The sequence below is a fragment of the Peromyscus maniculatus genome, chromosome 3, assembly GCF_049852395.1.
Source record: "Peromyscus maniculatus bairdii isolate BWxNUB_F1_BW_parent chromosome 3, HU_Pman_BW_mat_3.1, whole genome shotgun sequence".
NCBI classification, from domain to species: Eukaryota; Metazoa; Chordata; class Mammalia; order Rodentia; family Cricetidae; genus Peromyscus; species Peromyscus maniculatus.
In genome coordinates, this window is record NC_134854.1 from 76,242,686 (window position 1) to 76,258,723 (window position 16,038).

The window sequence follows — 16,038 nt, forward strand, 5'->3', positions numbered from 1 at the left end:
CTAGCACCAGGCAGGTTTTCCAACATTCATTGTAAGTTGGACAGATAACTGAACCCAAAGCACGGGGCCAAAGCATTTCTTCCAAGGGCCTGAGGGGGATGACTTAGTTGGTAAAGTGCTGTGTGAGCATGAGAGCCTGATCATCCAGCACTCAGGTTAAAAAATGTAATACCACCCCTAATGCCAGCACTAGAGCTGCATAGACAGGAAGATCTTTGGGGTACACTGACCAGCCAGTCAAGCTGAATCAGTAGGGTCAGTGTAAGACCTTGTCTAAAAGACTACGGTGAACAGAGATTGAGGAAGAACTTGATATTGACGTCTGGCCTCCAAACGTGTGTGTGTGTGTGTGTGTGTGTGTGTGTGTGTGTGTGTGTGTGTGTGTGTGTGTATGATTTCTTTAGGTCTTGGTAAAGGTAAATTCATGACTCTGATCCTACATTTCTTCCTGGTCCAACGACTAAGGGATAACCTCTGATCTGGCAGGGAGTTATGTATTGTGATTTGTCAGTGTAGATATTTCTCTCTTCACAGGCCCAACCTTAGCACCAGGCTGACTTATGTGGGAGTGTCCTCGGGAGGGTGCTATCCCAGGCAGTTTGGCTTGATTTGAGTGTGAAGGTCCCTGTTTCCACGTGTCCCACTGGAGACCTGGAGGTGGCCTGATGGCATTCTCAGTCAGGTGCCAGCACCTTAGAGGGCAATGCCACAGGCTGTGCAGCCACCTGCCGAGTTACTCCTACAGACACCCTTACCCTGTTGTCTCCGTGGTACTTCAGTTCTGAGAAATCCTGAATGAGCGTGGGACTGAATGGACCAGCACAAGGCAAGCCACAGGCATGAGGGTTGTGTTGTGTGTGTGTGGGGGGGTGGGGGGGTGGGTGGGTTGGATAGGTAAGAGACTGCTTGCTGCCCATTTTCCCAATTACTGGCTGAGTTTGCTAACATCGTTGAATGCCCGCTGATGGCAGCCTCAGCTCCATTATTTTCATTAATAGAAAAAGAGTAGGGCTTACAGAGTACTCGGCCAAGGCCAAGTACATTTGTTAATGCAAGTGATAATAATTTGATAATGCGAGTTACTGTAAATATTCCCACCATCACATTGAGAAGTTTGGATAGTGCTTTCATAAAAACAAAAACAAACAAACAAAAAACCAAAAAACAACCTCATTTATTCATGCTTCTGTTCAGTGAACATTCATTTAACTCCTTGCAGGTTTGTGCATCTTTGTGCATCATCCCGTCTTTGCTTATTTAATTCTTCACTTCATTCTCCTGGGGCGGGGGGGGTGGGTGGAGATACCAGCTCTCAGCTTGAACTCTGGTATGCTGGCTCTATTTCTTTGGGCTCTGAGGAAGAAGGACATTGGTCCCTGCTTTAGGTGGGCAAGGCGGTACTGGCAAGTGAGATGGAATGTGGGCACAGAAGCCGTTGATGAGTGGGCCACTGCTTCCTTCCCTAAGCCCAGATAATTGGGCTGTCACAGTCTGCGTTTTATTGGTTCAGATTCAGGTTGGGACTGGAGTCTTCCTTCTCTGTTCCTTCAGTTGCTCCGTGGAGAAAAGATCAAGTAGAAAATTCACTGAGGAGTTTTTAGGAAGGCTGCAAGGAGAAGGCAGTCGTCAGCCCCCCCCCCCCCGTGGTTTCAGGGAACCCCCAAAAAGGAGAAGGCCACTTAAACACTTCAAACCAGAAAGGACACAGAAAGCTCCTCCACTTAGTTCGTCAAAACCCGGCTCAGAAATGTGACAGTTCGGGCAAAGCATTATGATTCCTAGCCAGTCTGGTCATGATCCCCTGGCAGACTGCACAGTCACGGCCGTGAGACACTGGGATGAGAGGTCCTATATAAATGTCAGATGTTGCATAAATGTCAGGAACCATTATCGTTTGTTAATGGGGGCTAAACTGTTCCTAAGCAAAGATCCAACTCCCAGACAGGAAGTCCTTGTTGAAGTTCTAACTACCAGTGTCACCCAGCAGAAGAGAATGAACAACCCTGGTTCTACCAAAGAACCCAGGTGGGATCTGGAGTTGGATGTGGACCAGGGTGGGTCCCTGCTTACCAGCTGAGCTCCTAGCCTTCTGGAGTCTGCCTTAGCTCAGCTGTAAAATGGGGATAATTACAACACCAACTCACTTCTTGCTGTGCCAAGGTCTTATGAGGAAGAAGGACATGAACATGGCGTGGCTTCAAGTGCTTAGCAAAATGTGAGCTGTTGCAGGATGACAATGGTCATGTTGAACAGTGCTCCCCAAAGGGAGAGCTTCCAAAGGGAAACCTAGCCCTTGGCGGGAATGAGGAAGGTGATGGTGGTGGCGACTGGCCTACGCTGAAAACAGCCGTCTTCCTTTCCTGCTGCAGACCTGGCCCTAGATTCTGTATTCTAGCCCTGACTCGGCTGCTTCCCAGACGGTGAGCTTGGGCCAGTAACCAAGGCTCTGGAAGCAATGGCCAGGGCCCTTCCGGCGCTGACGCGGAGTCTAAATCCGGCTCATCACTTGGCTCTTGGCTGAGATTCACCTTTCGCCTTCAGTAGCGACTGTCTCAGAGCTCCGCGCACACGCACCTTGAGGGTCTAGGGAAGGTTGGGGGCTGTGTGTAGCCCGAGTGAGTGTGCCCAAGAAAGAAGTTATGCCCTTGAGAGTGATGCGGAGAGGGGCGGCGAAGTGTAGATACAATGCTGAGAAGCCAGCATGCAGAGCACTGCAATGAGGTCACAGTTGTCGCAGGCAAAGGAGCTGGGTATCTCCTGCGGGTGGTGGGGAGCGTCCTTCATTTATAAGTGCAAAAGTCTCTCCCCTTCCTTCAGCATCCAATTGTCACCTCTCCTGCTCTCACCCCAAATCTTACTCCTTTCCGACCCTACAGGCACTCCTTGCTGGAGAGCTCGTGTCCGTGTCTCCTGCGTGGTCCTCTCTGAAACCATCAGGATTGTTTCCAAGCTGACTCACACTACTAATGTCGGGGGAGCCGTGTTACTCGGGGCTGGGCTGTGCAAGCTGTTGCTTGCGCGGTCGCGGGCGCCGCCGCCGCCGCGTGCACCCAGGTCCGCTCGAGGGGCGGGGTCTGGGCGGGGCGGGGACAGGGGCCGCCCCCTCGGCGTGCGGGCCCCGCCCCTCTCTCCCTCCTTCCCCAGCGGACCGCAATGATTTAGAAGTTCAGGAATCCCACGTGACGTCACCGGGGGGGTGATGTAATGCACTCTAAATAGAATGTATTGTAATCTTTGCTCAGTCCAACGTGGTCCCTTCACCCGGGCTCGGCTCTTGCCTTCTCCACACTTGTTTGGTAAGTTCCTAAAAATACGGCGCGGCCACTTCTGGGGCTTTTGCATTTAGCCACTTTCGCTGCACTTGCCGCGCGAGCCGACTCGGGAGCGTCCTTGTTTGCAGGGGTTGGTTCTCCACTGCAGCCGCGAGGTTACTTGGTCCAATGGGCAGGTCACAGGGCAAGGAGTAGGGAGGATGCGATGCATTTTTTTCCCCCTTGATTTGTGTTTGTAAACACTTTGGCGGATCAGAGGGAAGTCCGGCCCCAATTGCTGGCGGACTGTGGAGTTGTGCTGTGTCCTGTAGCCACCCAGAGACCCCACGCCGTGTCCGTCTGGGAGCGCGTCTCGGTGGTTGCTGCGCCGTGCGACTGGAGGGATGCTGAGTGGAGCCAGCGCCGTGTCCGACCCAGTGTGCGTGCGTGTATGGGAGCGCGCGTGAGTTTCCCTGACACGGGGAACAGTTATGAATCGGGGGTGTATGTTTGCCTCCAGAGCCCTGGCAAGGTGCGGAACCCTCCAGAAGTGTGGTCAAGCGGCGGCGGCGGCGGCGGCGGCGGCGGCAGCAGTGGCGGCAGCAGCAACAGAGACTACGAACCAGGAGCCTCCCCCGCGTCCCCAGTTTCTCAGTGATGCAGCGGAACCCCGGAGAAAGTTTGCAAACTTCCAACTGGTGCGGCAAAGACGCCGGGTCACCTAGGGGCGGCCAGGCGAGTGAGCAGGGGGCTCGCTCCCCCGCCGGGTGCCGAGCGGCCGCTGCCACCTCTGAGACCAGCTGCCGGCTGTAGCTGGTGGGCGCGCGCCCGGGGAGGGGCGGTTGCCCTTGAAGGGCACTTGACTTTCGCTCCAGGCGCTCCAGCTCGAGAGTGCTCCAGGCCCCCTGGCCTTCACGCCTGCAGCCGCCTCCCGCCTCCGTCCCTCTTCCGGGCTGCCGCCCCAAATGACAGCTGGGGCCCCGAGCCGCGCAGTGCACAGGCGGTTCTCAGCACCCTGCGATGGAGCCTGCCTTCAACTTTTCACAAAGTTCTTAGAGACAAGAAAGAGCCGAGAGAGTCCCCTCCCACTCCCCAACTCCACTACTTTAAAGGAACTATATCACCTATATCCCGCTTTTTTTGGGGGGGGTGGGGGTGGTGTCAGAGATTTATTTCCAGGAGGTGTCTAGTAGAAAACGCTTCCACTTTCCCTGAACGAGTGCCGCCCCCACTTGATGCTGATTCAAGGCTGGGAACTGGAGTGGGCTGCTTGTACATTTCGTTGTCAGAGTCTGCAAAGCTTGTTTGCTTTTTTATTTTTCCCTCTCCCTGACATGTGTCAAAGAATAAAGGCTGGCTACAGGTCCATTACGTCATTCTGCAGGCCAGTAAGTGTTTGATTAAGGGCTTCAGATACTCAAGGGTTCAGGGGCTCAGAATGCTGACAAAGCAACTCTGCTTTCGCCCCCCACCCCCACCCCTGGGCAATTGAGGGTTCCCTGGACACCATTATTGCCCTCTCTTCCCCGACCCCTCCTCCTCCATCTCTCCTCCGCCCACCTCGTTATCACTGGCCTGCCCCCTCCTTTTACTGTTTCCCTCAGGGGGAATGCTGTCCCAGGAGTGAGCTGAAGAGCTTCTGGTGTCTGAGCGCAGTACCTGATGAGCGCGCAATCGCTCAATCTGCCCTTTTCTATTATTTAAGAAAGGCACTGCCCAGGCCCCCTTTTCCCTGGCGAGAATGCTCAGCCTAGATAGAAAAACCCCTGGAAAGGTTTAGAGGCCTTATATGTTAATACCGTGTCCCTGCGGCGACTTAGGAAAGCAACACACCCACAGCTAAGAGCCCAGAGTCCCGGGAACCGCACAGCCCTAGGGGAAAGATGAACGAGCTGAGCTGACTAAATCAGGTTTAGCGGAAAGGATCTAGATTAGACGTTTAATTTCCAAAGTGAGGGGATGTGTCTGAGAGCTGAAAGCACCATACAATACATTGCTGCGTGTGGTACTTTCTTGTTCTCAGCCTTGAGTTTCTGTGTCTGCAGAGGAAATTAAATGCCCAATTTACAGAACTGAGTTAGAATCTTCCCCACTTGCCCTTTAAATCAACACTAGCCGCGACAACAGCACTGTGTGTGACTTGATGAGGGGACAGAGAGTGAAAACTTCTGGGGGTGAGTGAAGGATGATAGAGGGAATAAACAAACTCAGGCACAAGCTTTTGGCTGGAAGGGGACCAGGGACTTGGGCACTCTTTGATTTGGTGGAGATGGGGGAAGCTAAATAAAGGACATTTTATGTTCTAAATAGGTGGCATTACTTGAAGAACACATGTTTTGTTATAATTAGATCTCCTTTCTCCAGCCTGCTCTAGCTGCAGAGCTTTGTGAACTCCTGACTGGAGACTGATTGACACCCCTTCCTCAAGTTTGTGGCGGTATTTATTATTTATTCACATCTAGAGATGAAATAGTATAACTCCCTATGCCATGCACGGGCATTGAAAATGTACAACTTCTTGTTTGTGATGCAGAAGACCTAAGGGAAAAATGGCCGGGTCATGGGCCCTGGAGAGTGTGATTAATGATCAGTGATTTAGTGATCAGTGATTAGTGGTTTTATTCAAACTGTTACCTCTGACCAGAAGCACACATCAGAGGATTAACAGGCTCTTTAGATAAATGCTCATTAGTGGAAGGGGAAAAGCACAGATAATAGGCGTGCACCCAGGGACAACTTTGGAAGAAAATCATTCCCGTCTTCAGAATAATAAGCTCTATTAACAGAAAGCCCTTTTAATTTAAAACTTGCTTTTATCTTGTAAATCAAAGTTAGATGTAAAAGTTTGTAGTGCCATTATAACCTAAATTTTCCCATATCCACTAGATGTGGATTATCCCAGTAGCGATATTTTTTTTTTATTTAAATAAACAATTGGACCTTTAGAGTTGCTGAACCCTGACAAGCTTAGCTCCCAGGGTTGGAAGGTGTCCCCCCTTTGGGGATGGAGATTGCACTTTGCTAACTAGATGGCGCACTGCTATTTGGTGTTCTGTGCTGCAGAGGAGTACAGTGAGGAGAAACCGAGCATGTAGCTGCTTGCGAGGTGTTCTCCAACACAACAAAGTTCATTCTGTGCAGGATTGGAGGCTAGACAGTTCTACAAGTTTTTAGTCACATTTTCCATGTCAGTTAAATCTAGGGAGTTGAAGGCTACTGGAAAAATTAGTCTCATTACTAAAAGAAACGTAAAGCAGGAGGGGGTGGGGGGGGGGAGGGGGGGGGAAGAGGGTACCAGAGTCCATGAGCTACCTCTCTGAGCTGCGGAGTGACTGAAGTAGCAGGTCTGTTCTCCTTTCAGCTAAGGGCTAGATCACAGTCTTCTGGTCTGAAATACTGAGGCAAGTACTCAGAGATTTGTTTCCTTTCTGATCTTGCTGGTCAAAAGAAGCTCCAAGAAAGAAGGGAAATTTTTTGATCTGGTGACTACAGGAGGCAACACGGTGTGGAGGTTTTACTCTGCCAGCCATGGTAAGAGCACGCTCACGTCTGTGGGCAGCGAGAGCACTTCATATCAGTCGAGACCAGCCTTCTGGTTTCACAGATAGGACTTGGGAATGGCTTCTTATTTTGCATTTGTATGTGGTTTTTGTTAGTTTCCTGAGATTGGTAGGGTTTTGTGTAAGGGTGTGTGTGTGTGTGTCTCTGTGTGTATGTGTGACCTTCATTTCTGGATTAAAATATGTTCTCGCGCCTGTGAACTGCTTTAGGGAAGCTGTGAAGAACAGTAAGCAAGGTGTCAGGTAAAAGAAATCCTCTTTCAGAAAGCTTTCAGGAGTCACTTTAATGAGTACTTGAGTTTTAGCAAGGAGGCTTTCTTTGAAAAGAAACCTAAAGACTAAAGAAAAAACATAGCAAAGCAAAATTCACTTCCGCACTCAAACTTAGATGCGGGCTCCCCCAAAGAAGGGCGCTGTTGGTTAAATATCAGTTTGACTTTAGCTTGAAAACTCGAAGATAACTCATTGCCTTCTCGTATATTTTTTCCCTCATTTCTGTTGCTCGCATCATTTTATATAAATTTGTTATTTTAATTCCTTATTTTTGTATCAACTTTTATTTTCAACTCTACTCAGAGTAAATACATTTATTCAATTGATAGTATCTCCAAGTCAGATTATTTTTTAAAAATGTAATGGCTGAATTACCTGTCAGGCAGAAGTCAGTTGTGAACTTACTGGCCTTTTATACTGAGCAGTCAGGCAGGCAGCTTATTAGACTGACCCTGAAAAAAAAAAAAAAAAAAAAAAAAGGAATCCATGCCTTTATTTCTATCATGCTTTGATGTTTCAGCTTTTGAATAGGAGGTGAAGTAAATGGTAGACTGTTAGACATTTTTCCTGTATAGCTTTTCAGTTGCAGAATATTTCTATTATAACTATCTGCCAGTTTCTCACACCTGCATGCTCCAGACGCTTCAGAGTTCCCCCACAGCCCTCTGAACTGATGTCACAGTCCTAATCTCCCCATTTCCCGCTGTGGTTTACTACTTAGAAATGATAAATCATCGGCGTGTTCGTCTTCAGTGGGACATTGTTTTGATGGAGTCTGATGGTCCCTGCATCTTCCAGATGTGAACTTTATCTGTGCGGTTGCTTTGCTTCTGGTTGTGCTCTTAGACGGAACTTAGGATTTGAGTGGTCTTATTATTTTTTTTTCTTTTCCCTTTCAAAGCAATGCTGTTAGTCACAAAATTAATGTGATCAAGGCTGGTGTTTCCCATCTATATGCTGCGTTTGCTGCTTGCAAATTGGATTTCTAAGGCAATTTAAGATCTCCTTTTTTAGAGGCTGCTTTCTTGGATGAAGCCGGACAATGATCTCAGTCAATTCATTATCTTGTCCAGTTTGACTGCCGCTGTGTTATGGGAATCAACTAAGGGTTTTATAAATTAGTGCTTAAACCTCTAAATTGAGGACTATTTTCAAATTCTGTTTAAGAAAAATGATACCATTGAGATAAGGAGACTAACAGAGGGCAGTAGCCTTGAATATTTAAGTCTGGGAGATAAAACCTCACAAAGTACCTCTTCCTGCCACTATTTGTGAACTAAATGAACTATTTTGTCACAGTGCTTTATGTAGGAAGGCTAGTACTTAAAAGATGACTTCATGTAATGTTTTTACTACAGAATTATTAGATTTAGTAATAAAGAAAAACAAGCAATATTTTTAAAATACTTATTAGTATTAGTTCCATAGCTGAGAACCACAAATGAGGAATTCAACATAAGAGAGTTTTCAGAAAGATAGAAGGCTTCTTAGGATTTTCCAAATAGTGATAGCACTCTTACAAAAACACCAGGAAAATCTGAGAGAAAAGTTTCTGGGACTTTCAAAGAATTCTCAGAGTTCAGGGAAAATTGCTGAATGTCTGTGATGTGACAAGAGGTGCCAGTTTACTTTTCCTACAGGTTCAATCTATGGTCTCCTCCCCTTTTTAATCTGAAAATAAATAAATGCAGTGATTTGAAATGGAATATTTAAATTGATTTCTTCTATTCCCTTAAGGTTCACATTTCTAATCTCTGCCCCCCAAATGAACAAGAATGGAAAACTACCCTGTTGGTATTTGACTTGACCCGATCCTGGAGGGATCCCTTTTTACTCAGCCTAGAGTCTTCGATGGTGGGTAGAAACCAGTAGCTGTATATAGATGCTGGAGCCAGGAAAGAGCATCCTGGTCAGCCTCTCCAGGGAGTAGAGGACTCTCTGCAGCCTAGTTATAGTCCTTAGCTTATCCAAGGCCCACACCAGAGAGTGGGAACCATGTCTGAATGTCTGGTCCCTGCTTTCAGCTCAGAATTCTCTTCCTGCCAGGCAGGCTGCTTAAATGCCCCTGTCAGGGACCTGTACAGCAGAAGCCAAGGCTTTGGAAACTTCCTTCTTTTCAAGCCTTGTCACTGACAACTTTTCAAAGATAAGTTTTTAAAATTGACTTGACTGCTTGACCAGACAAACTGTAGTTTCTAGTCTATATTTACATATGCATATGTGTGAAATGCTAGTTTTCCTAATATTGTCATTTGAAATTGATTTTTTTTTAACCTTAAGGTCTTCTTTGTGATGATATTAAGCCTTACAAAACTATACTATTGAGATTTCATTTGAGAATACACACTGGATAGAACTCAAATGGTTGAAAAGGCCATCTCAGAGAGTGAAACAATGCCATTTTTTTCTTGTCTTCATCATCTTTAAGGTCAGGGTCTGAGAAAAGCCTTGAAGTTTATATTAATTATCATTCTGGTGAACAGATCCAGTGCTCGGCTCACTCTGGCTCATTTATTTTTGCTGGGCACCCATCTGCAGTACATTATGTTTTCCGAGTCAGCTTAGGAGTAAGTTTGGAGGTAAATACCATTCTGTGCAACGTGAGTTGTCTGGAAGCATGCTCTTTGGGTTTCATTGGCAAGACTTGACTACTTATAACTCACAGGAATAATTTAGCAGCGCAGAGGACTCCAGAGCCGTGGGCATTTTCTTTCTGAGTTAGGCTCTGCTGCCATTGGATTGGAGAACAGGAGTATCTAAACAGAAAAACCTGAATGCATGCACTGTGTGTGTCGCTTGGCTTGACCCGCGACTTTCCTTTCCAGCCCTTTGCATTTTGCATCAGAATCCAGGCCTCTTTCATTCTTTTATCACACCGAGGAGCCCTTATGTTGCAGGCATGATTTCCCAAATGTAACACATTTTGGCTAATTTTATGCAACTCTCTCTGCTGGCTTCCCAAGGGGAAAAACGGGCCACAATAATAACAACAAGAATCTTTGTTTTTTATTTAAATTAGCTGACTATTAGAAGACAGACCTTTAATTTCCATTTGGCCAATTTGGTAGGACCATGCCACTTCATCAAAACTGGATTTTTCTCTTTGAGTAAGCCTGGCGTCTAAAGCTCGGGTTTCAACTTTTGCAACCCAGAGAGCAGAAGGCACCGGGGATAAAGTCCATTTCCACCAGGGTACTGAGCTGTGACACGGTGAACGTTAGGAAGAACCCGACTGGCCTCGCTGCAAGGACAACACCGTGACTCGCCAGAGTGGAAAACAACAGTGTTGTGAGTTCTGAGTCAAAAGCAGCTCTCAGGATGCTGACAACCTCTGGTGTCAGTAGGTCTGGCCTGTCTGGTCTAGTCTGGTCTGGTCTAGTCTGGTCTTTTCTTTCTTCTGGGGGCCCCATGAATGGTAAGCAGGCACCTTTTACCACTGAGCTGTACCCCCAGGTCCAGGGTCATTTCTCTGCTGAAATGTGGCAAAAAGTTCTCTTCCTCCATTCTTTGCATTGACTTCACGGTTAATGTTTTGCTAGATTTCTTTTTTATATCCATCCTTTCAGACTACTCCGTACTCAGGAGTGGGCCCACAATGCTACATCACAAATGCGTACGCAACAGAGAGTGGGCTCTTTTTCCATAGGTAACTCAGCTTTCATATCTGAACTTTGAAGAAACAATTAGTGAGACAAAATAGAGAAAACCATTTGCCAGTCACCGGTCCTATCCATCATTCCTGGCGCCACAGTGATGTGCTCTCTATAGCAACAGGCAAAGCGAGGCTAGAAAGCCCCCCAAGTTGCACCCAATTTATTGGATTGTGCTGCCTCTGTTTCCTCTATTTTGAGACAGGGACTCACTGTGAAGCCCAAGTTGACCTCCAACTCCAGATTCTCATGCCTCAGTTTCCCACATACTAAGATTCAGGTTTGTGCTCCCTAATCCAGCTACTTTCCTCATTTATATTAAAAGAGCTAGCTAAGGGAGGGCATTCCAATAGGGAAGGCAACTGATGTTGTGTGATGTGTAGAGAAGCCACATTTAAAAAAAAAAAAAAAGGAGTTCGTTTTAATAACTGTTTGGCCCAGTATATCTCAAATATTATCATTTCAAAATTAAACATATAACCAGTATATCAGCTTCATTTTTTAAAAATTTTTTTGGTATTAAGCCTTTGAAGTCTGGGATGTATTTTACCATATCAATTTTGGATAACCACATGTCAAGTGCTCAATAGTCACTTGTGGCCAGTGACTACCATGTCAGACAATATAAGTCTGCACATGGCTCTAAATCATGGCAGCCCAAGGGACCCACCTGTGACACGTACAAAAAACAAAAACAAAACAAAACAAAAAACCCACAGGCTTCCTCTAGGCTATTCCTGCTTGATTGACTTGGGGTGGGGCTGGGCCTCTGTGTGCATATAAAGACCCTCAAGAGTTCCTAATGTGCAGTTAAACTAGAGAGCCTGAGTTCTGACTGAAGATTAAAGAATTAAGAATCCTCTGTAAGATTCCATGATTCTACTTAAGGAAAGAGACTGCAAGGAAGTCCTCATTCAGAGTCTGGGGGCAGTGAGCAGTGGATACAGGAATGCCCCACTTTACAAAACGAACTTAAGAAAACATAATTAGGGGATGTTGAGATGGCTCAGTCAGTCAAGGGTCAGTCCTGACCGCCTGAGTTCGACCCCCAGAGTGCATGCAATAGAAGGAAAGAACCCATTTTGCAGGTGGACTTCCACATGCATGCGGTAGCATGTGCACATCCATAAACACACAAAATAAGTGAACAAACAAGTAAATGGGAAAATTAACATGGAAACACAGTGGATGAAAATGAAACTCTATAAAATGACTCATTTAGAGATGATTCTAAGGGCCGGACGTGAGCTCTGTTATATATAAGACCTGAACCTGTAGAGAACAATGTACTTTCCCAAATTCCTTAGCTTTAAGATTTCTTTACTTGCCACTCTCAGAGAGCCTGCATTTGGGAGAAGTTCAAGATCCCCACAGTTTACTTATTTTGCCAGCTTGCTTTCCTGTCTCTGGTACTACTTGCCTGTAGCTGTTTTGGGAGGGAAAAATCTTACTTCACTGGAGACATCTGGATCCCTTAGAGTTTCTTCTCTTCAAGCCTTTAACAAGCTTTGTGTTACTGCCTAGACCAAAGTCACTCAGGGCGAGATGTTAATTATCATCTCCCAGACTGAAGGCATTCATCCTATTTGTCACCCTCGAAAATATTTTAAGACTCAGTATTTCTCTACAAACACTGGAACATCTGATAATATATAGCTGTGTGTATTTTCACACCCATGTGTTTTTATACGATTTCAGTACATGCATCCACTATAGGATGCAAAGATTAAAAATAAGAACGCTCAAGCTCTTCACACATCTGTCTTGTGGAGTCCTCAAGCAGCATTGCCTGTGGGGAGGAGGAGAGACCCCGTTATCCATCCCTTGTGACTGCACGTTGCTGAGTACCTCTGCATTTCCAACTTCCTGAGTCATTTCTTTACCAGGACTCCCTTTCCTCATCTCCTGCAGAGCTGTTGATAACCAAATTCATGTCTTTTGGATCACCTGCTTTTGAAATGTTTCTTGAAGCCATTGGAAAACTTCAGCCTCTAATTATAAACACATAGCCTCCACCCTGTTTTATTGACAGAGACACGGAGAAATTGACAAGGCAATCACTTCTCTGCTCATCGTTTGCATGGGTGATCAGAACAAGAAAAGACCTTAGAGTTGTGTGCGTCATATCACCTAAACATAAGCCTTACTCTGGATGGCCTGCAGTGTTATTATAAAGACAAGAACAGTGGCAATGGCCAAAAACCAGTGAAGCTCCACACCTGCAGGCCAGCCAGAGTAATTTTGACAGTTTCTCAGTTTGCGCTTTAATGGTTTCTGTGCTTATAAACTCCCTAGCTTCAGGCTGTATGTACCTGGAATGATTAACAAATACATAAATGTATACTAACTTCCTAACATGGGATCTGTCCTAAAAGTTGCAGTGAAATATCTGCTGCAAACCTTGTTTGGGTTAGTTTCTAGGGCAAACCTTCTCTCAGGCTACTTGTGATTGACAGAAGTGTGTGTGTGTGTGTGTGTGTGTGTGTGTGTGTGTGTGTGTGTGTGTGTGTGTAGATGTTGAGATTAAGGATGCCAGTCTCTCAACTGTTTGGCAGACTGAAGGTAAAGGTCACTAGCTATCCATTGAGTAAGACAGACTCTGGTCTGGTTCCCTAACTATGCTTAATAAACACTTCAGCTCTCACCATGTGCCATCTTCACACTTGGTCTGGAGCCGCCTGCTTTTGAGATCTGGGTTTTGTGTTCACTTAATAATGTCAGTAGTCAGGGTGTGGCCATGGGGGTCTTTGTATGCCTGTATCATCAAGGGGCAAGGTATACATTGTAATCAACACTGGTATTGGTGATCAATGCCAGGGGGCAGTTATCCTATATCCTTTGTTAAGCATTATGTTAAAAGTTAAAACAACTTTGCTCTCTCTCTCTCTCTCTCTCTCTCTCTCTCTCTCTCTCTCTCTCTCTCTCTCCCCCTCCCTCCCTCTCTCCCTCCCTCTCTCTGTCTCCCCGTGTGTGTGTGTGTGTGTGTGTGTGTGTGTGTGTGTGTGTGTGTGAGAGAGAGAGAGAGAGAGAGAGAGAGAGAGAGAGTTTATATAAAAACTATATGTAAATAAAATTCTTAGATATCGAGGACTAACATGTTACTAGGGCATATACTTGCTTGTGAATACACTTATCATCTGTTTGCCTTTGTTTCTGTTTTGTTTATCTGGGACAAGGTCTCAGTGCATAGCCCAGGCTGGCCTTAAAACTTCCTTGAACTCAGATTCCCCCACTTCAACATCCCCTTTCCCCAAGCACTGGGACTACAAGCCTACGCCATCACGCCAGGTACCATCATCTTTTGTTAGGATGCCTGTGAATAAAATTGTACCACTTATTAGGACAAGTCTACTTGTAATGTTGGGTTAGGTACATACTGTTGATGAAAAGATATTGCTACACTAAAAGAATTAAGATCACATTGAAAACATCCTCCTTCTTAAAGGCAGCCTGCTTTAGCACACACTGTTTACAATTTCATCTTCTCATTCACAACGCCAGATGACTAACAACCACCATTCTTGGTGCTGGGCTCCATAGACGTCATAGGGTTGATGGTGCACGGAATTTTGGCACCACGAAGCAGCGTATAATTTGAAGTTGTACTTTTTGCTAAATACCCATGCTAATCCCCAAACCATTCAAAACATTAAAAAAACCCAAACAGCAATGTCTGCTGCTTGGGTGGAGGCAGTGCTGGGAGATAAGTACACTGTTACATTTTTTTTTTTCATGTACATTTACAAAAACCAGGAAGAAAAAAAACAAAAAACAAAAAACAAAAAAAACCATAACTCAATATGCCCTCTGGAAGGAACATTTTTAAGGCAGACAGTTTAAGCCTTAAACACTGGCTTCATTTTTATTCTTTCCAGGAAAGAAATACCTTTTTTTTTCTTTAAAGCACAAAACTCCTGTATCTTTAAAAGGAAGGCTGTAAGAGTGAGTTGTGTGGGTTGTTTAGATTTAATAATTAACATGTATTTGAAAAATTCTGTTTGGGAAGTCTTATATTCTTTTGATTAGTTTTAGTTTTTATGTATATTTAAAAAATAGAAGCTTTTGAGAATATCATTGAAACTGGTGGAACAGTACACTTAAAAATGCTTAGGGTTGCATTATGTATATTTGACCTCAGTTATACAGGAGAGGGACAAAGTTTGTTTGTGCCTGTCACATACACAGGGTGACAGAATGTAAAGAACATTTGGTTCATGCTAGGTGTAGTGGCTTTGGTGTTTTAACAGGAAGGTAAAAAAAAAATCTAAAGAGAATTTTTGCCATTTCAGACTAATACAGAGCGTGTGTGTGTATGTGTGTGTGTGTGTGTGTGTGTGTGTGTGTGTGTGTGTGTGTGATACAATTTGGAAATGTAGGAGATCTAAGCATCCAAGAGTTAGACACAGCACCAAATGCCTCCTTTTTGGAGACTGGCTTGGATCAGGGTATGTGTATTGAGAGCTCAGTGACTTACTTCGGAAAACAACCTTTCTCCTTGATTGGTCACTTTTGTTTGGGTTTACTTGGTTGCTTTTCTTAGCACCAGGATCAATAAGGGAAGTCAGCTGTGGTGGCTTTGTGGGTTACGATGGGGACCAGAACCTCATTCCTCAGAGGGACACTGACGTGTGAGAAGATTCTCCCGGGACAGTGCAGAAATTGAAAGTTCTGAAAGCTGAGCCTGTGTGGAAGGGCACAGTGAACTGGAGTGTTTGCCAGGGGAAGGACAGGGCACAGGCTGGTGTGGGACCCAAAGGGCACCGTGTGCGTGATGAGCGCCGTTTCCCGACTTCGGAAGGCAGTGGGAACTGCAGAGGGGAAGTTGGCAATTGCTGACCTTTAAATACTCAAGCAGAGCCCGCAGCCAGTTTCAGGAACATGGCTCACTGGTACCTGCTCAGAAGAAACCTGTGGTTCTAGAAGCCACGGGCTCTAAAGTTAAAACCTCTGGGCTCAGTGACACTTTAGGGTCTTCCTAACACTCTAGTCACAGGAATATTTTAACCTGAAACTGCTGTGATCAAATATGAGCAGCTTCATGAGGCCCAACCATGTATGTTTGTGAATATATTACATGTACAGTGGGTTCTTTCTCTTCATATTCATTTAACCCCAAGAGGATCAGACATATTTGAAAAAATGTGCATTAGTACCAAACATGTGGACATTTCTGAAAAAACAAACAAACAAATAAAACGTTGTTATGATTTGGATCTTGAATGTCACCCAAAGGCCATGGATTAAAAGCACGGCCCCATCCTGGATAGTGTTAGGGGATAATGGACACTTTAAGAAGAGGGGCCT

At 45.5% G+C, this 16,038-nt stretch overlaps 1 protein-coding gene across 2 annotated transcripts in view; it reads left to right on the forward strand.

Annotated features, from left to right (window-relative positions):
• Nucleotides 1–3,231: 3,231 nt before the first annotated feature.
• Nucleotides 3,232–16,038, forward strand: part of Creb5 (cAMP responsive element binding protein 5) — a 402,021-nt gene continuing 389,214 nt past the window's right edge. The window contains exon 1 of one of the 2 annotated variants that reach the window (XM_006982222.4): nucleotides 3,232–3,296. Coding sequence is in view for 1 of the 2 variants with exons in the window: in XM_076566830.1 (XP_076422945.1) it covers nucleotides 6,780–6,782 (3 nt within the window). In the remaining variant the exon portion in view is untranslated. Of the gene's footprint in view, nucleotides 3,297–6,562; nucleotides 6,783–16,038 lie in introns of those variants that run through there. The other variant, XM_076566830.1, reaches the window with a different exon arrangement.